General features: G+C 53.3%; 8 protein-coding genes across 8 annotated transcripts; 4 read left to right on the forward strand and 4 right to left on the reverse strand.

Annotated features, from left to right (window-relative positions):
* Window positions 1–452: 452 nt before the first annotated feature.
* Window positions 453–1,643, reverse strand: GMORB2_2417 (uncharacterized protein; the record flags this gene model as incomplete). The annotated part of the gene is made up of 1 exon (XM_035464397.1): window positions 453–1,643. The coding sequence occupies one exon, from the start codon at window positions 1,641–1,643 to the stop codon at window positions 453–455; it is 1,191 nt and encodes a 396-aa protein (XP_035319583.1).
* Window positions 1,644–1,967: 324 nt separating this feature from the next.
* On the forward strand, window positions 1,968–3,590 carry GMORB2_2418 (WD40 repeat; the record flags this gene model as incomplete). The annotated part of the gene is made up of 2 exons (XM_035464398.1): window positions 1,968–2,493; window positions 2,560–3,590. 2 exons carry the CDS (start codon window positions 1,968–1,970, stop codon window positions 3,588–3,590), a joined length of 1,557 nt encoding a protein of 518 aa, XP_035319584.1.
* A 1,371-nt stretch (window positions 3,591–4,961) lies between these two features.
* Window positions 4,962–5,251, forward strand: GMORB2_2419 (6-methylsalicylate decarboxylase; the record flags this gene model as incomplete). Its single annotated transcript, XM_035464399.1, has 2 exons — window positions 4,962–4,965; window positions 5,007–5,251. The coding sequence occupies 2 exons, from the start codon at window positions 4,962–4,964 to the stop codon at window positions 5,249–5,251; spliced, it is 249 nt and encodes an 82-aa protein (XP_035319585.1).
* Window positions 5,252–6,061: 810 nt separating this feature from the next.
* GMORB2_2420 (D-arabinose 1-dehydrogenase, Zn-dependent alcohol dehydrogenase family) lies at window positions 6,062–7,386 on the forward strand (the record flags this gene model as incomplete). The annotated part of the gene is made up of 3 exons (XM_035464400.1): window positions 6,062–6,205; window positions 6,266–7,120; window positions 7,186–7,386. The coding sequence occupies 3 exons, from the start codon at window positions 6,062–6,064 to the stop codon at window positions 7,384–7,386; spliced, it is 1,200 nt and encodes a 399-aa protein (XP_035319586.1).
* A 330-nt stretch (window positions 7,387–7,716) lies between these two features.
* On the reverse strand, window positions 7,717–9,109 carry GMORB2_2421 (CubicO group peptidase, beta-lactamase class C family; the record flags this gene model as incomplete). Its single annotated transcript, XM_035464401.1, has 4 exons — window positions 7,717–8,135; window positions 8,209–8,491; window positions 8,555–8,694; window positions 8,743–9,109. The coding sequence occupies 4 exons, from the start codon at window positions 9,107–9,109 to the stop codon at window positions 7,717–7,719; spliced, it is 1,209 nt and encodes a 402-aa protein (XP_035319587.1).
* Window positions 9,110–10,913: 1,804 nt separating this feature from the next.
* GMORB2_2422 (SMP-30/Gluconolaconase/LRE-like region) lies at window positions 10,914–11,231 on the reverse strand (the record flags this gene model as incomplete). Its single annotated transcript, XM_035464402.1, has 1 exon — window positions 10,914–11,231. One exon carries the CDS (start codon window positions 11,229–11,231, stop codon window positions 10,914–10,916), a length of 318 nt encoding a protein of 105 aa, XP_035319588.1.
* A 21-nt stretch (window positions 11,232–11,252) lies between these two features.
* GMORB2_2423 (SMP-30/Gluconolaconase/LRE-like region) lies at window positions 11,253–11,791 on the reverse strand (the record flags this gene model as incomplete). The annotated part of the gene is given in 2 exon segments (XM_035464403.1): window positions 11,253–11,615; window positions 11,630–11,791. The coding sequence occupies 2 exon segments, from the start codon at window positions 11,789–11,791 to the stop codon at window positions 11,253–11,255; spliced, it is 525 nt and encodes a 174-aa protein (XP_035319589.1).
* A 1,436-nt stretch (window positions 11,792–13,227) lies between these two features.
* On the forward strand, window positions 13,228–17,830 carry GMORB2_2424 (uncharacterized protein; the record flags this gene model as incomplete). The annotated part of the gene is made up of 4 exons (XM_035464404.1): window positions 13,228–14,034; window positions 14,108–14,545; window positions 14,603–17,437; window positions 17,519–17,830. The coding sequence occupies 4 exons, from the start codon at window positions 13,228–13,230 to the stop codon at window positions 17,828–17,830; spliced, it is 4,392 nt and encodes a 1,463-aa protein (XP_035319590.1).
* Window positions 17,831–18,592: the final 762 nt, after the last annotated feature.

The following is an 18,592-nucleotide window of genomic DNA, read 5'->3' on the forward strand; positions in this document are numbered from 1 at the left end:
ACTTGATGGCGATCCGATATTCCATCCTTGGCAGGGACTCAGACACTCCCCTAAATCGCTTCCTTTGTCGGCGTCTCCCCACAACATTCCCACCGTCACTGCCGAGACGCCGCTCGATCATTGAATCGTGGATATTGCATGACGAATATCTTGCATGTATTGTATCAATACATCTATTGCCATCAATAATTTGATCATCTCAATTCCGCAACGTGGCAACAGCAGAATTGTTTTCTGAAGTGGTGGCATCCTGAGTGACACCCAGAGTCACTCAATGTCAACGACGTAATACTCGTGTGTATATAATATATATATATATATATATAATATACAGATATACAATACGGCATACTACTCATACACTCATACAGGGACAATACTCAACACTCATACTACTACTGATACACTATAATACACAAGGCGGCAAGACCGTCATATCCAGATCATTGTCATCATTCCCGAGCCCGGTTCACTTGGAACCGCATCATCCTCTCGAAATCATCCAACCTATCGACGACATTCTCATCGTACGAAGCCGTATTGGCCATGGCCTCGACAAACGGTCCCTGTATGCCCCGCGTGCAACCCGAAATCTGCCGCCCGATACTCCTCAGCAAATCGCACAGCTCCTGGTCGGGGTGCAGTCCCGAGGCATTCATCTCCTGCACCAGCCCGAGCACGGACTGCGCATCGGCAAAACTCTCCCAGTACATCCTGGCCAGAGAGGTGTAGAGGGGCGTCGTGGCGCCGAGGACGTACGACGTGAGGCCGAGAGACTTGACGCGCGGGAGTATCTCGAATGCGAACGGCGAAGGGCGTGTAAATGACGTTTCCATCAGGTTGAGCGCGTAGTGCAGGTAGTGCGAGAACAGAGGTCCATGAACCTCCATCGTGTACTGCTCTCCGTCCATAGTCTTCTCATCCGCACTCTCCTTATTCTTTTTGTGCTTCCTCTGATGTTTTCTAGGCGGGACAATACCCAGCTTATCCGGCAGTGAAAAGACTTCCTTGCCCATGACGTCCCACAGCTCAAAATCCGTCTTGCATTGACGCATCAGCCCTTCGACTCGGCGCTTCTCGTCCTCGCGGACCTGCTGGTTACGTTGGCGCTCGGCCCACAGCTGCTTCTCTTCTTCCGTCATGTCCTCGATGGCTTTGTCGCTCGCACGCAGGTCAAACATGCCCAGGGCAGCCTTGCCTGCCTGTCGTAGACTGTCGGGGAACTTTTCGAGGTACTTGTCGCGGAATTCGGTCATACGCTCATGCTCTCGCAGGCGATCAGACGTCCACTGCGAGTAGCCCTTGTCGCCGCCTGGACGAGGAGGTGGTGAGGGGGGCATCCTGCCCTGAGCGATCTCCTCAAAGATGCTCTTGAACACGTGGGCCTCACGTGGAGAGAGAGTCAGACTCGGCTCGTTTCGAAGAGATCGGGAGCTGATGTCGCTCTCGGTACGGCTGTAATCAGAAGGGAACGGCGCTTCTTGGTCCCATTCAAAGGGGATCGAGTCGGACATGTCGTGTCTTGTCGATCGAGGTCGGTTCGCATGGGCGTAGCGCATGACCGAGATGGTGGAGAATGTCCGCCATGAAGCCCGCTGGAGCGTGCGGGTCTGGTAAAGAAAAGGTAATATAGTAGACGACATCTTTGCGATCCAGGTCAAAGTCGCTGCTGTTGACAGCTCGATACGTACGAGAACTGAATTAAGATGAAGGAATGATGGAAGGGGGACCCTGGCGTTTGATCGGATAAATCTCGGCGGTAAAATTCCACGGATAGACGAGACGCGTTAATGGACAGAGTTAGACGCGCCTTTAGCCTTGTGGTGCGTCACCAACTTACTCCATCTTGTCCCGCTGTGTCCATATTGGCATCCCTCTTTTGCTCGGTATCTCTTCTCTCTCCCGTTTCTAGGCCATTCGCCGATGTACAACATCATTACCACGTTTCATGAAAAGAATTTCACATCATGAAGGAAGAGGGCGACGAAAATATTAGCGCCTTTGAGCGCAGGCGGCGCGCCAACATCGCCGCCAATCGTGAAGTCCTAATAGACATCTCGGCGGCTGCCAAAAAGGTCATTCCGGACAAGAAGCCTTCGACTCCTAAGCCTAAGTCTTCGTCCTCTTCGCGTCGCAGGGAGCCAGTAAAGCGCGAATATACACGGCCAACGCGGAGCAGTTCGCGACTGGCCGGTCTGGGAGCAGAGGATGACACTCTCAAGCGCAAGCTCGAGGTCGAGGCTGAATCGCAGGCTGCGGAGGCCAAGGCCAAGAAGATGCGGGTGAACGGCGACCTCAATCTGGGTGACATTGCCGTCGACGGTAAAAAATGGGGTAGCGGGTTGTCCGGCATCAAGGACCTGGTACGGGGAGCGCAGCCGGGCGTGAGGACCTTCACCGAGGATGATGTGAAGGAGACCACGGATAAGGATCTCAAGGATCTGAGGTCACGGATGACTGACATGAAGCTGTACGAGCACTGGGCTCCCAATGGTATGCGCTCTCTCCTCCAGGGAACCCTCCAAGCGCCCAAAGAAAGGCCATACTGACGGAGTACAGACATCAAAATCACCCCCCAGCGCGTATACGCCCTCGGGTTCCACCCTACCGAAGACAAGCCCATAATCTTTGCCGGCGACAAAGAAGGTGCCGTGGGTGTATTCGACGGATCCCAAACAGCCCCCGAGGTTGACGACGACGAAGACGCTGCACAGACGGACCCCGTCATATCAGCTTTCAAGACCCATTCGAGGACTATTACGAGCTTTGTATTCTCCCCCGAAGATGCCAATGCTGTCTACTCGTCCTCGTACGACTCGTCCATACGCAAGATGGATCTAGCCAAGGGAACATCGGTACAGGTCTTCGCCCCCGCCGACGCCGACGTAGACATGCCCATCTCAGCCTTGGACATGTCCTCTATGGAGCCTCACACGCTGTACTTTTCCACGCTGGATGGGTCTGTGGGGCGGTACGACACGCGCACAAAACCCGGTAGTGAGGAGATGTGGGCTCTGTCGGACCACAAGATTGGCGGCTTCTCTCTGCACCCGCTGCAGCCCCACCTCCTTGCCACGGCGTCTCTCGACCGCACTGTCAAGATCTGGGACTGCCGCAAGATTGAGGGTGAAGGGCCGGACATGCGTCATCCTGTCCTGCTGGGTGAGCACGAGTCGCGACTATCCGTGTCGCACGCCTCATGGAGTGCGGGTGGTCACCTCGCCACCTCGTCGTACGACGACACCATCAAGATCTACGACTTCTCAGCCGATGCTGCATCGTGGAAACCGGGCCACGATATCGGCGACAAGGCAATGGAGCCCAGACACATCATCCTCCACAACAACCAGACCGGACGATGGGTCACCATTCTCAAGCCCCAGTGGCAGAAGAGGCCCAGTGACGGCATACAAAAGTTTGCCATTGCCAACATGAACCGATTTGTTGATGTCTTCGCCGCGGATGGAACGCAGCTCGCTCAGCTGGATGGTGAAGGGATCACGGCTGTCCCTGCTGTCGCGCATTTCCATCCTTCAAAGAATTGGGTTGCTGGCGGAACCGGAAGTGGAAAGCTTTGTCTTTGGCAGTAGACGGGGCTAATGGGATGGTATGTATCAGGCAGGATAATCGGAGTTTGTGGACTGTGTACAAAGGGAATCCGGACGGCGTATTTATATGATCATCTTGTATTGTTCCATGTTTGAAGTTTAGAAGAAGTGCATACCTTGTAAACAATCATAAACCCGGTCAGTGATACTACAAACAACTCTCTTTTGCCAGTATCTCGGTGAACCGTACAGCACCACATCATGCAAGTTACCTAGACAGCGATGGATCAGGCATATCTTCAGACATAGTATGGGTGGCCACGTTCATAACTGTCAATGATCCCCAGTCGTCCTCCGTCGCAAGTGTGCTTCCTGCTAACGACAACACACGATAACCCGTAGACAAGAATATAGTGGTCTCTACCTCCTAGTACGTCCTGTATCGATATATGTGCGTCTAATGACTTAATTATTATAAAGGAGGAAGTCTACTTATAAGGCTATTTACAGATGTGAGTGTGGCAGCAGCCTCTGGCTGCTTGAATTCAGCATTCTTAGATGCTATAGAAGTCGTGATGGCTTCATGGCTCATGGTTGTTTGTATCCAAAAGAGTTTAAAGACTGTCTAGTTTATCCGCTAGTATAGATCTGATCTAGGAGTGTATCTTTCTCTTGTACAAAGGTATATAGTCTTCTGCGGGAGGATGGTTCATGACATTGGAAGGAATGTGCGGCAGAAGTAAAACGTCAGGGCTGTAAGCCACCATGGGGAAGATGCGACTAAGCTTGAACAATCAGTTCCATGGGATGGTCCCACGTCATATGCCCGTTCTTTCGGAGCTGGACTCGCCGTAGTCTATCCAAATACAGAACCGCATCCGGTCTATACAATCCCCCGGCCCCCGGCGGGGACTCGGAGGTCTGGGGGATTATGCAGAGTCCGGGCTCCGCCTAGTGATCCGGGGAGAACATCTGGGGTACACGAAATAGGATCGGAAATGTACAGACACTCTGTTCCTCATTAAAAGTCAATATGTCTTGATCAAAGTTATATTGTGTCATAGTTTTACTTCTATCTACTATATGCCTTTCCCCCGAAAGAAAGTCGTCAACATGAGTACCGACAACAGAATCTATATTCACCGCTTTGCCCCTGAGCTCTATCGCCAGGATGAGCAATGACACGGGCCCCTCCATGAATTCTAGGAAACAGATACTGAAACTTCTTCCCCGCTAGCATGCCCTCCAGTATAGATCCTCCGGGATGGGAGGCCCCTCAACGGGAGTGACGATGCCTAAAAGGCAGTTGAGAAGAAAGTAGGGTATCCGAATTTTCAATCCCTCCTTGACAGCCTCTGGTACCTATATCCTCAAGGATTCCCCAGGTCTAGGCGACGCTCTCTCAAGCTACAAATGAGTGCGTCGCCAAATTCCGTGATGAGAACCCATTCGGTATAGGTTGCTGGCTGCCCTCCCCTACCTATATCCTGGACAAAGAGTTGGCCTTGAAGGGAATTGCCTACGCCCCCAATGTTCTCGAGGCCGAGGGAATTACCCTCTTCACCCGCTACGACCTAGACAACTACTACCTTGGCCCTCCGATTTTCAAGGACATCTGGGCTAGGCCCAACCTTCGCTCTGCGGCGATCCTCGGCCACCCCATCCACCTTGTCAACGCAATCCTGGTCTGCGGCCTTTCCTAGTCTGCCATTCGTTATTCGTCTGAGACAGCCCAGACCGCCTTGAACATGGTGTATAACAAGACTGTCCCCGCAACAACCCCAACTGCAACATCATCCTGTCCTACGCAGGCGGAAAGTCGCTTTTTCAGCGGTCCCGCTAGTATCTGTCACCAAGACGAAAGAAAAGCTCACGGCTTCCACCGAGGGGCTTCGGCAACCTGTACGACATGGCTGTTTCTGGGTCTGATAACATCCTCCGGGTCCGCTAAGCCTAGGCACAGTGACCAGAAAATAGCGGGAATCTCTGCGTGTGCTGAAGTTTAGCTGCAGATTTAGCGTCGCATATTATAATTAATAAGGAAAAGCAAAGAAAAAAAAACCCGGTGTTGTGCGGTTACGTTGCGAATGAGTGTTATTGATCGATCACCCCAAGAAATAGACCAATTGCTAGATACGAGCGAACTCGACTGGCAATCGCATGCACTCGAAAGAGCTGAGTGGAAAGTCTCCGTGGTTTTTGTAGAACGGGTGGATTATAAGCACACCGACATGCCTGATCAGTTAGAGGAGCATGGTTCCCGTATTCGGCATGTTGAAAGGATACGAGTAGAACTCGGGACAACACAATCGACACTTTGCACAATAGATCGCAGCGAAAGAAATACCAAGTGGGTCTACATACTCCCAGTTTCACTCCCGGACCTTGGCGCGGGATTAGAGCCTCAGCATGTCAAGTTCGATATTACGTGTACGTGCCCCCCCCCTCGTCTTTTGCCTTCCGTACAGTTCCTCCAGGCGCTGATAGCAGTCTACAAGGAACCAGAACACGAAATGGGCGAGTTCAAGAATATCCAGACCAGGGCTTATGTGGTAGACAAGGTGGGGGATCCTTTCGTGCTGCAGGACGTTGTCCTTGATGAAGTCAGGGACGATGAGGTCCTTGTTGAGATGAAGTACACAGGCCTCTGCCATACGGTGAGTCTTGGTATTTCCAGACAACAATTCATGAAATCCTATACTAAGTTGACAACAAAGGACATCGTGGTCCAGCACGGTGGCATGCCGGTTGGCAGCTACCCGGCTGTTCTGGGCCACGAAGGAGTCGGCATCGTGAGACACATTGGATCTTCAGTCACCAACAAGGACCTTTCTAGAGGCGATACAGTTCTCTTGTCGATGCACAACTGCTACTCCTGCCGCCAGTGTAACTCTGGGCGTATAGGAGCCTGCGAAAGGTCAACAGAGTTGAATTTCCTCACTGCCAGGCTCGCCAAGAACGCCAAGTCCCCCATCAGCCTTCCAGATGGATCTCCAGTCCACGGGCAGTTCTTCGGCCAGTCGTCTCTTAGTAAGATGGCCGTCGTCGCCCAGAACTGCGTTGTCAAGCTCCACGGCGCTCGACCCGAAGATCTGGCCTTTCTGCCCCCTCTGGCGTGCGGATATCTGTCAGGCGCGGGAACGGTGTTCAATGTTCTTGACCCATCACCTGAGGATACTGTGGCCGTCCTGGGTGTGGGTGCCGTTGGATCCGCTGCCATCATGGCAGCAAAGCAGCGGGGCGCCAAGTCTATCGTCGCCGTCGACATCGTCGACTACAAGCTGCAGCTTGCCTTGACTCTGGGCGCAACACACATCATCGACTCCAAGGCTGTCGATGATCTTACTACCGGTATACGGGAAATCTTTCCGGATGGTATCAACAAGATCATTGATACGACAGGATTGCCATTTCTTCTCAATTCGGCGTTTGATGCATTATCCCATGGCGGAACACTTGCTCTTGTTGGAGTTCCGCCTCCAACCGCCGATGTCAAGTTCAACGCGCTCAGCATGCTTACGGGATGCAAGCAGGTTATCGGCGTCATAGAAGGCTGGGCTGATCCTCAAAAGGTTCGTCTGTAGAGCCTACTTCGTTCCCACTACTGACGCTGCATACTAACTTGACAATGCTATAGCTTGTCCCCCAATTGCTTCAATTATTCAATGAAGGGAAATTTCCCATTGACAAAATCTCCAAAACGTACCCGGCTGACAACTTGGACGCAGCCTTGGCCGACCTCAAGTCTGGACGGGTGAGTAGTCAGTCAGAAAGCCCACCGGATAGCCCTTTTGTACTGAACGATGAGAAGGTCATCAAACCTATTCTGTCTTGGTAGATGGTCACTGCCAGCGGCGCCGGCGGATGTGCATCCGGTACTTACTCAGAGACTTAGAAGAACTCGCGGGGCACGGCGGAGGCATCCCCGGATTGATTGCGGAGAAGGCGGGGTCGGGTGAAATGATATTAAAGAATGTGGGGATGGACAGAACGCGAAATTGGGGAACTTCATGTGTTTGGACTAGACGGGGAGTAGGCAATCCGAGAATGTAGAATAGAAAATGGTCCTAGAGGTTCCACGATGTACCAGCAATGACGTCGTTGAATGTGATTAGCAAGGAACAATGTCGACGGGCTCGCTCTGTGTTCATATGATAGATAATCTTCACTATTTACTGACATCTTCGTACACTTTGGACTCGACCTGAGCCCAAAGCTCAACGACCTGAGGGTCCGAGAACGGAAGTATCTGGGATCCCACTATGCCCGCAACCCCCTTCTCCCTATCACACCACCAAAACAAGTTAGAGACCCCAAACCAGTGAGCTGCTGTGTCCGAGCGTCCGGTGATACTGGGTGACAACATGACCCCGAGCCCCCATCCCTGGGGTTTAGATGGCGGGCAAAACGGGTACAGCTCCGGTGCCGCCGAGGTCACCCAGGGCTTACATGTAGGAAGCGGACGCCTGGCAAAGTCAGGCTGGTCCGGGAGTTGGTTTGTGAAAAGGTCATCGACTGTAGATGGCTTCAAGATTTTCTTGTTTGTAGTTGGCGACGTGCCATTGTTGAGCAGTGTCACGAGGATCTCTGATGAGGATAGAGAGAAGACGTTTGTGTGAGTCGTGAGCTCTTCTATAGAGGATGGTGGGATTGCACATACTGGAGAAGTCTCGTAAAGTCCCACAGAGCCCTGCACCGCCGCTGTTGAATGCATCATCGGGGCTGGTAGCGTTGAACCACTTGTCTAGGTGAAGGGGACCTGGCCGGACTACACCATCCTCGCCACGATTCCATAGCCCGGCAACACGAGCCTGGAGATCCTTTGAGGGGAACATTGTCATCTCTTCGATTCCGAGAGGCTCAAAGATTGACTCCCGCATATACTCGCTGAGCTTCTGTCCAGTAGCGCGCTCGAGCAATATGCCGGCCCAATCGAGCGATATCTGGCGTAGTATTAGTAGCCTTGTTAATGTGATCTTGGGGGGGAGAGGGGGGTGAGAACGTACTCCGTACTCAAAGGTCCTTCCCGGCTGATTGACAAGGGGCTGGAGCATGTCCTCCATGGAACCGGACATCTCGTCAAACGGAGTCTGACCTTCCCTGTACTTGGCCAGTGACAGGTTCATAAACGAGTATCCGAACCCGGCTGCATTTGCGTTAGCCAAGAAGCCTCATCTGGAGCCAATCGACGTACCGGTATGTGTCAGAAGCATTCTCAAGGTGATGCGTCCTTCCTTATCCTCGAGGGCCCCGTCTCTGTTGACGACCCTGATATCCTTCAGTTCGGGACATAGCCGCTCAACTTGGTCAGCATCGTCGAGCGCCAGTACACCCTTCTCAACAAGCTGAAGACATGCAATCGACGTCACCAGCTTGGTACACGAGGCAAGCCAATAGAAGTCGGCTTTGTCGTCGACTTGCTCGAATAGCTCAGTGGCCCAATGACGCCCATTACCTACAACGACAGCGCCCACACAAGGAAGGCCGGTGTCCTTGTCGGAGGTAGCTACGTCAAGGAGACTCTTGAGGTCTCCAATAGCTTTGGAGGAGAGAGAGCTCATTGTAGTTGCAGTGAGCTATTCTGTAGACTACCGTTGAGAATTCTAGCTCCTCTGACCGTCCTGGATCTTATACTTATTCAGAATATTATCCCCCGTCGTCAAAGCAGACGGAAACCCGTTGCTCGCTTGACACTACATGTACGCAGATGATACTTTCGTAGATCAGAGTGATGATACATCAACAGCTACATCTGGTCTACAGGCCATCAGCATTCCTCCTCAAGAGTAATTGGTCATTCATCGAATCTGGCACACAATGTACTTACGACGGTCAGAGATCAGAGCGTAAGCAACGGTGACATTTTTCCTGGATGGGAAAATAGAGTCAGTTATTGACGAGTTTTGCCCCTCACGTACTCGCTTATGCGGTCTCATTTTTCAACCGATTCGTCAAGGCACTTGAAATCTCACCCCCATATATTGGCATATGCAGTAAGATGTGCTTCCATCTTCAATTGAACAGGAAGATGTGTTATGACGCGTAACCTATGATTAACAGAATGTTCGTCTTGCAACCAGTATTGGGCCTTGGATGGTCCGGCGGCATTGGAAGCCACAAAGACACACGTACACAGACCAAGCCTATCATAGATGGGATGAACGATTGTACTTGACACCTCGATCAAAAGAAACCGGTTAAGAAATTTGCCGCCTCGTGCGGTTACCAGACCTCCACCATCGGTCTGTCGTTCACTGCAAACGGAGAAGCGTTGCCGCTACTATTAGTAGTGCATGTGTGTAAGACTTCAGTCTAAGCTGGCACACTCAAACTGTCACTCTTAGTCTGCTACACCATTTTGGAGGTCCCATCCGACAGTGCCGGAGTTGTATACCCAGATTCCTCGTATATATGACAGGAGAACGAGGAGGTCTCACGAGAGGTGGGGGTAGGGGGTGACATAGTCCCAACTGCAAACACGATCAGCTTGAGGAACAGTCTTGGGCAAGGGTTCACTATTGGTAGAGGGGGCGAATGGAACGTTTCGATACGCTGGCGACGTCTCACTACAGAGCACAAGCTGTAGTCCGGCGTAGATCACGTCTGTCGTAGAAGGCGCCTCGAGATTGGGGTTTGACCGCATGAGGACCTAGCCATTTAGGCTGGTTTTGTTAAAACCTCATATCGAGCTGTTTAAGCAGAGGCTCGAGGTATAATATGTTTACTGTGACCTACTCCTAGGAGCATAAAGGAATGGATGGAAGAAGCTGTAGCAGCAGTCCAGAGCTTTTGGAGATGGGGGCTTTCTGCAGGTTAGTAATATCCACATGTATAAATCAGGTATAACTCTTCCCTTACCCTGCGAATGGCTTTATTTCCTTCTCTAACTAAACGCACCTGCGATACTCTCCACTCGCACCAGGAGTTCCGCCCCGGCTCTTTGGATATCACACTGTTTCAGAGGCACACTTCTTGATGAGAGAAGTCCACGGACGTTGCTAATACGGATTTACGCAACCAGACGAAGACACGCCTTGACAGAGGGTTGAAGTGAAGGACGGTTGCAGATACACACGGATGAATTACGTAGAAAGAGCTAGCATAGACAGACCAAGATGTATGTGGTATGCAGTGGAAAGGCTTCCAAGGATGATGTTACTGCCAGTGGTGTTAGTTAACAATGGTGTACATATTGTATACTGCATGGCCTGCATTGTCGATACCGTTATTTGGATATCACCTAACACGGGTGGACTAAAGTTTGGTGCCATAGTCGAGGGTAGCGTTTGTCTGAATGCATGTACGTGTGTATTCACATCACGAATGTGTTTACAAGAACGTCATGCGCATTCCACTAATTGTATGCTATCCAGAAAGATCGATTCCCTGAGGCCTGGCGTCCCCTTTGCCTATATCCACCCGTGTAGACATGATTGTACACCGGGTCTTCCGTGCCGTCATGGCCTCGAAGAGGTTATCGTCTGGAGGGGTCCAGTTCACGCAGAAAAACAGCGTCTTGCCATCCTGTCCCCCTAAAGTGGCGGCTACCGCGTGGCCATCCGTCTTGATGCGGTGCGTAACCTGTCCAGTGGCCAAATCAAGGCGAACAAGCTGTTCCAGGGCAAGGAGACTCAGCCACATCCCTTCCTCGGCATCGATGCAGCCACCGTCGATACCAATCATGGAAGCGGCAGATGCTCCCCTCTATCCAGCGACGCTCGCCGGAGTCCGCACCTTTTGTCGGTTGCTCAGGGATCCGTCCTCGGCGAGGTCGAACTTGAGGAGACCATAGCCGAACGTCTCGGCGTTGTAGAGCGTCTTGCCGTCCGCGCTGATGCAGAGAGCGTTGGGGAAGACGATTTTATCCTCGACCTTGTGGACGCTGTGGTCTGGGTCGATTCGGAGCAAGCGTCCCACACGAGGAGTCTCGCCGTGAAGGACACGGGCACCTGTGTCGTCCAAGAATACCCTCCCCGACTTGTCGATGGCCATGTCCCCGCAGTAGCCAGTCATGGTTCCACTCATGTCTGCATATAGCTCTGACTTTCCATCCTTGTACTCGTAGAGCTTGGTTTGGCTACTTCGAGGAGAACCTCCTTGTTGCCAGAATCCGGATCGATGGAGTAGATCTTGCGACCGATCATGTCGCTGACGACCAGCTTGCCATCTCGGTACCGGGGAGACTCACCAAAGTAGAGACCGTCAGTCAAAACCTTAGCAGTGTATTCTTTCTTCGTAGACATTTTCGTAGCATGACTTTGGGGGCAGATGCGTGGAAGAGGATTGGGTTGATGGAAGGCGGGTTCGTAGGTCAACGTGACAATGGTGCTTTGATGCCATTCGTCATTGCTTCCGGAACGATACGAAACACCCGTACACCGGTTTTAACAACTGAACCCACGGCAAAGCACGGAGTACTCCGTAATAATAATAATACCGTGTTAGTATTACCATACGGGGCTTTTTTTTTTTTGAAGGGGGGGGGGGGGGGGCATACTATTAATTAGTTCGGGACCACGTGGAGAAACACTACCGGAATCAGATCCGGGCCCGTGAGGAAACATGGTGCCAAATCCAGACATTTTTCTTCCTTCGCGGAGGTTAGGACATCAAGAGCGGCCCACTACCCTGTCCATCCATGGCTGGTCTTGACGGGAACTCTGGCACTCGATGGAATTAAAGGCTGGAATCTTGGTCATGACACGATGCGAGTCGGCCTTTGGCCTTGCCCCGGTATAGCAATATCGCCACATGTAACTAACGCAGTCAGTCTTATGCCGTCATATTCTTCTACGGGTGGTGCGACGCGGTCAGAAGCGGAAAGGCAGTCATGGCGAACCTACATGTGGATAAGAGTATTACAATGGTTCATAGAGAAAGCGATAGCCAATATTAGATGTCCTTCAACTCCTGATGCTGAGATATATCATTCTAATATACCTATCCAGACCAGTCTCTTGAACATCAAGTTCCTTTTCCCTTGAATCATCTCAATACAAATACACCGTTTCTATGGTATTACGAAGTAGAACCCTTAAAAAATCACAAGACACTTGAAAATCAAAACCCCCAAGGGCGGCTAAGAGCCAAATCAATGTACCACCTATTAATACTCGTATAACGGAAAGAGCCCCACACAAGGTTCTTAGACTGCTGACCGCCCGCTCCTTTGCTCCTGCCCTCGATTCATGACCACCGAAGTCTCCCGAGCATCAGCACCATCCTCTGTGCAAGGCCCCCGTGACCGTTATGCTGTCTTCTGTTCTTGGCGGAATCCTGTCGACGCGTGCTGCCTGAGGGCCTGACCTCTCTCTCCTTCTTTCTTCTTCCCACTTGATACTCCAGGCATCAGCTGTTCCCCCCCGGTCCCCTCGGTAGCCGCTCCTCTGCATGTGTGTGGGGCCCCAGAGCGGCCCATAGGCATTCACTGTCGTCATCAGCATCGCCCCCAGAGCAGCAGCAGCAACATCTCGTCGCACGATACCCCAACCAGATGTCGTCTCGATTCTGCTGGGGTTTTTATCGTCTGCATCGCATAATCGTCACCACCATTAACTTATCATACCCTTTCCATCTTTTGCCTTCTACCCGACCGGGACGGAGCAAAGTCTGTGGTGCCTGCTACTCCGAGAGCCGAGGCCCAGTATCGTTGGTGTAATCCGACGAGCACACCACAACCATGCCGCCGCCGCCGGGTGACGGCGGGTTCCCCGTCAGACGAAGCCGCGCTTCTGTCGCGGATGAGCAGCAGGAACAGTACAACGATAGCCTGCCATTCCCCGAAGGCCTGAGAGATAGCGACTCCTCTGACGATGACGGCCCCGGCGACGATGCCCCCAGTCAAGGGCCTCCATTATACATGAACATGAACCAGAGTATCTTTGGCCTTATCGCAGCTGCCGGCGCCAAGGTCGACTTCACCCACCGGTTCGAAGAGTCCAGCAGCGATGACGATGACGACGCCGACGACATCAAGGGTACTGGAACAGAGGACCTGTCCCAGACGACCATTCTACAGCCACCGGGCCGAGGGCTGGACAAGAACAAGACGTCGATAAAGAGAAGCTACAAGTTGCTCAGATCACTTCCGTCCCTGCCAAAGATCAAATCTAAACCACGAGGAGTAAAACTCCCGACACCGCCCACCCTGGCTCCCCAAGTCAGCAACGCTCTCGGCCCTCCAGCAACTATAAAGGAGGAGGATGAAGACAGGCCTCCACCGGTCATGAGCAGGATGCTGGAAGCCCGAGCCCAGATGTCTAGCCGGCCCAGCTTTGATCTCGATAGCCGTGAAGCTGCGGGATCCAGCCCCCAAGATGGCCCAACGCAGCTGGCCGAGCGCCTCAAGGATATCTTCGATTTTGAAGAGCCTGAGCAAGTCGTCCAGGAGTACCCCTGCTGGCTGCTCCAAAGCGTCCTCCTGCAAGGGTTCCTGTACATCACCGCCAAGCACATCTGCTTTTACGCCTACCTGCCCAAAAAGACTGTGAGCGAGACCGCGTCCCACTTCTGTCGTGCGACGGCAACGTGCCCGGTTGCTGACCTTGACACGCGTCTAGACCGAGTCAACCAAAACTGGCTTCCTATCTAAAACTGGCAAGAGGAACCCAAAGTACAATAGATACTGGTTCCGCCTCAAAGGCGACGTGCTGTCATATTACCACGACGCCACAAACCCGTACTTCCCTCACGGACAGATCGACCTCACATACGGAATCTCGGTGAATATCACAGACAAGGAGAAAGAGGGCACGCACTTCGACATCGTCACACGCCACCGCACCTACGCATTCAGGGCTGAGAGCGCCCCGAGCGCCAAGGAGTGGGTGAAGTCGCTGCAGCGCGTCATCTTCCGAAGCCACAACGAGGGTGATACGGTCAAGATCTCGCTCCCCATTTCCAATGTCGTCGATGTGGAGGAGGCACACATGGTCGAGTTTGCCCACACGTGCAAGATTCGCGTTGTGGACAGCGATGAGACTTTTGCCATCGACGAGGTAAGAAGCATGACGGCAGCGAAATCCGGCATACAGAGACTGACAAGACACGAGTAGTACTTCTTCTCATTTTTCTCCCATGGCGTCGAAGCGATAGATATTCTCAAACTCTCCGTCGAGGGAAACGGATCGAATATACCTGCAGGCGACGGCGGCGACGGCAGCGGGTCTGCGAACGGGAAATGGGACAGGCCACCGGCTGAAGAGCCATTCTCTGGTGCGAACAGGGCCCGACGAACATCAAGCGTATCTGGTCGTGCCAAGACATCATTCGATCCTACGTCGCCGACGTTGTCAAGCCCAGGGCCGGCGGTCAGCAGCACCCGCGATTCGCGGCGTTCCAGCGATGCCTCACAGCTGGGCGGCGTCCCCAACGACATGACGCGCAGCAGATTCCTCACCGGAGCCTTCAGCCCAGGCAGCCCGAGGTCTTCCAGTGCCCATCAGACTGATGACGAAAGGTTCCCGTCTCACCAGAATGGCGAGGAGTCAGAGTCGTTCGTTCTCCAGTCATCCATCGAGGATCCCAGCTTCTCCAACATCGCCTCGTCTGCGGCCGACGACCCCTCGGCTAGCCAGCTCCTCAACGACAGCCAGGTCTTCCAGCAGACGAGCCCCGTGAGGGCGCATCACGCCCTGTCCCCCGATGACCCCATCGGCCCTGCTCGGAATAGCAGGACGCCGACGCCCGGGCTGGCTACCTACTCTGGGCGCCCCTGCTCGTCGGGAGGCCAGACCGGTGAGCAGTCATCTGGGGCAAACCTGGATCCGCAAGAGCAGCAGCAGCACCAGCAGCTCCACCTGCAGACTCTGCAGAACATTGGCAGAATGGGTTCCTACCCTCTCGAGCGAGCCGGCGCCCTTGCCGGCTACCTGAACAAGACACAGCAACATATGAGGTCGCTAATCACGTCCGAGTCCATGGGCTATGTCGAGAAGGTTTCCGGAATGTGGAAGGGGGCTCGCAAGCACTATGACGACCCCGACGGTCTCAACCCCGATGACGACTTGGGAAGGGATCCTGAGGGAACCTTGCAGGTCTCCAGGGACCGCTTCCGAGCGCACTTTTCTCTACCCGAGGGAGAGAAATTGCAGGCCACCTACTTTGGATACATATTTCGTGTGCTCCCGCTTTACGGCAAGGTATACATCAGCGACCGTTCATTTTGCTTCCGAAGCCTCCTACCTGGCACCCGCACGAAGCTCATCCTGCCGCTCCAGGACATTGAGACGGTTCACAAGGAGAAGGGCTTCCGTCTCGGGTACTCGGGCCTGGTTGTCGTCATCAAGGGCCACGAGGAGCTCTTCTTCGAGTTTGGCCAGGCCGGCGATCGCGACGACTGCACCGTAACTCTTCTCCGAAGCCTCGAGGCCACACGGTATCTAAAGGAGGCCAAGGAGGTCAATAGGAAGTTGCAGGGCCAGCCAGCCGATGGCGAGGACACGGCCAGCACCGTTGATGAGGAGCACGATCCTCACAGACAGGCGGCGCAGAGCCAGAGCGAGCTTCTCGAGTCGTCCATTCCCGACATGCACGGCACCGGGCGCCGGGCAACGGGCCTGTCCGCCGTCCCGACTATCCTCGACCCGGACACGTCGCTTCTCAACTTCAAACCCAAGAAATCTATGAGGATTACGTGTCTCACCATTGGTTCCAGAGGTGACGTGCAGCCGTACATTGCCCTCTGCAAGGGGCTGAGGGCTGAGGGCCACAAGCCTCGCATCGCCACGCATGCCGAGTTTCAGGGATGGATCGAGTCGCACGGAATTGAGTTTGCCCGCGTCGAGGGCGACCCCGCCGACCTCATGTGCCTCTGCATAGAGCATGGCACATTTACCTGGGCTTTTCTACGCGAGGCCAACTCTTCGTTCCGGGGCTGGCTTGACGGGCTCCTTCTCTCGGCTGTTGAGGCCTGCGAGGGCAGCGATATGCTCATCGAGTCCCCCTCGGCCATGGCTGGCATTCACATTGCCGAGAAGATGGGCATCCCCTACTTCAGGGCCTTCACGATGCCCTGGACGCGCACGAGGGCGTACCCCCACGCCTTCATCATGCCTGAGCATAAGATGGGCGGAGCGTACAACTACATGACGTACATAATGTTTGACAACATATTCTGGAAGGCCATTGCGCACCAGGTCAACCGTTGGCGCAACCAGACTCTGGGCCTGCCGAGCACCGGCATGGAGAAGATGCAGCCCAATAAGGTGCCCTTCCTCTACAACTTCTCCCCCAGCGTCGTCACCCCTCCTCTCGACTTCTCCGACTGGATCAGGGTCACGGGATACTGGTTCCTGGATGAGGGTGACAAGTATGAGCCTCCCCAGGCGCTCCTGGACTTTATCAAAAAGGCCCGTGACGATGGAAAGAAGCTTGTATACGTTGGGTTCGGATCCATCATCGTCGATGACCCTGCCAAGATGACACGAGAGGTTATTGACGCCGTCCTCAAGGCGGACGTGCGTTGCATCCTGTCCAAGGGCTGGTCCGAACGGATATCCGTAGCGGCGGCCGAGGCGGAAGTGAAGGGAGAGGCGGGAGAAGCGGGCGACGGAAACAGAAACTGTGCTCGCGAGCCAGAGCCAGAGATGCCTCCCGAGATCCACGTCATCAAGTCGGCACCGCACGACTGGCTGTTTAGCCGCATCGACGCCGCTGCCCACCACGGCGGATCGGGGACGACGGGCGCCAGCCTGAGAGCGGGAATCCCGACCATCATCCGACCCTTCTTCGGCGACCAGTACTTCTTTGCCAACAGGGTCGAGGACCTGGGCGTCGGCGTGCACCTGAGGAAGTGGGGGACCACTGCCTTTGGCCGGGCGCTGTGGGAGGCGACGCGCAACCACCGTATGATTGTCAAGGCGAGGGTCCTCGGTGAGGAGATTCGCAAGGTAGGATGCGTTCGATCATTTCTCGTCATGGGGGGCACCATGACCGTGGACCAGCAAGGTAAAATGGCTAACTGAATACAGGAAAACGGGGTCGACATGGCCATTCAATGCATATACCGCGACCTCGAGTATGCCAAGAGGCTCATCATGCTCAAGGCTGGGAAGAATGCCGACCCAGCTAGACAGGAGGACGACGGGGACGAGAACGAGGAGAGCTGGACGTTTGTCGGTTCTGATGAGCCCAACCCAGACCTCGTCACTCCCAAGCTCAGCGAAGCACTTCTTGCCCAAGCGCAGGTCAATACGACGGCGACAGCGACGACAGCAACAACACCAACCACAGCGGCAACAGCGACGACGAATGCAGTGCCAGTTTCGCGTCAGGAAGCATAGAGGAGCGCTGTATACACTCTGTAAGGGAAGCTTGTCTTGTTTCCAGATGATGATAGATGTTTCTTTCAAAGGTTTTGAGAATGATTTTTCCCCCTTTTTTTTTCTTCTTTTTTTTTTCTTCTTTTCCTTTCTCAATTTTCTCGCTTGTCCTTCTTTTCTCTTTTCCCAATTCTCGCCTGTCATTTCTTCTCTTATTTCCTTTATTCACGGCCGAACAATGCAATCGGGGTGTAAGACTTTTTTTTTTTCCCCATCATCTTCCAGTATCTTATATATTTGGGTAAAGCGTGGCGAAAAAGGCATTCTTATTTTCTCTTCTAACGATCATTTGTTTTTTTGGTTGTTTTCTCCATCCTGTTTCAAGAATGCCTAGATTATGAGGAGAGTAGGGAATGGCCTATATATACTCCATTTCGACTAATATCACTTATCGAGAATGATGTATCGAGATTGAAAGACTTGCACCCTGTCATAGGGTTACAGGGTTATGGGTGCCCTAAGTCCATTCACTTACCATGAAGACAGATGCGAGCACCGCGAGCACAGTCATCCCCAGAAGACCCCAGCAGGTGAATACAGCTCAGAGAAAATACGAAACATTGATTATTCACGATACTTGATGCATCTGTCCCAGCACCATCGAGACGGTGGTTAGAAAGGGTAGAGGTGTATGCCCCTCCATGGAACTTGAAGGTGGCCCATACTCTGGAGCCCGTGTCGACCGTTGGTTCCGGTCGTGTAGAGCGAAAGTGTGATAATGGT

Source organism: Geosmithia morbida (assembly GCF_012550715.1).
Source record: "Geosmithia morbida isolate 1262 chromosome Unknown scaffold_13, whole genome shotgun sequence".
NCBI lineage: Eukaryota > Fungi > Ascomycota > Sordariomycetes > Hypocreales > Bionectriaceae > Geosmithia > Geosmithia morbida.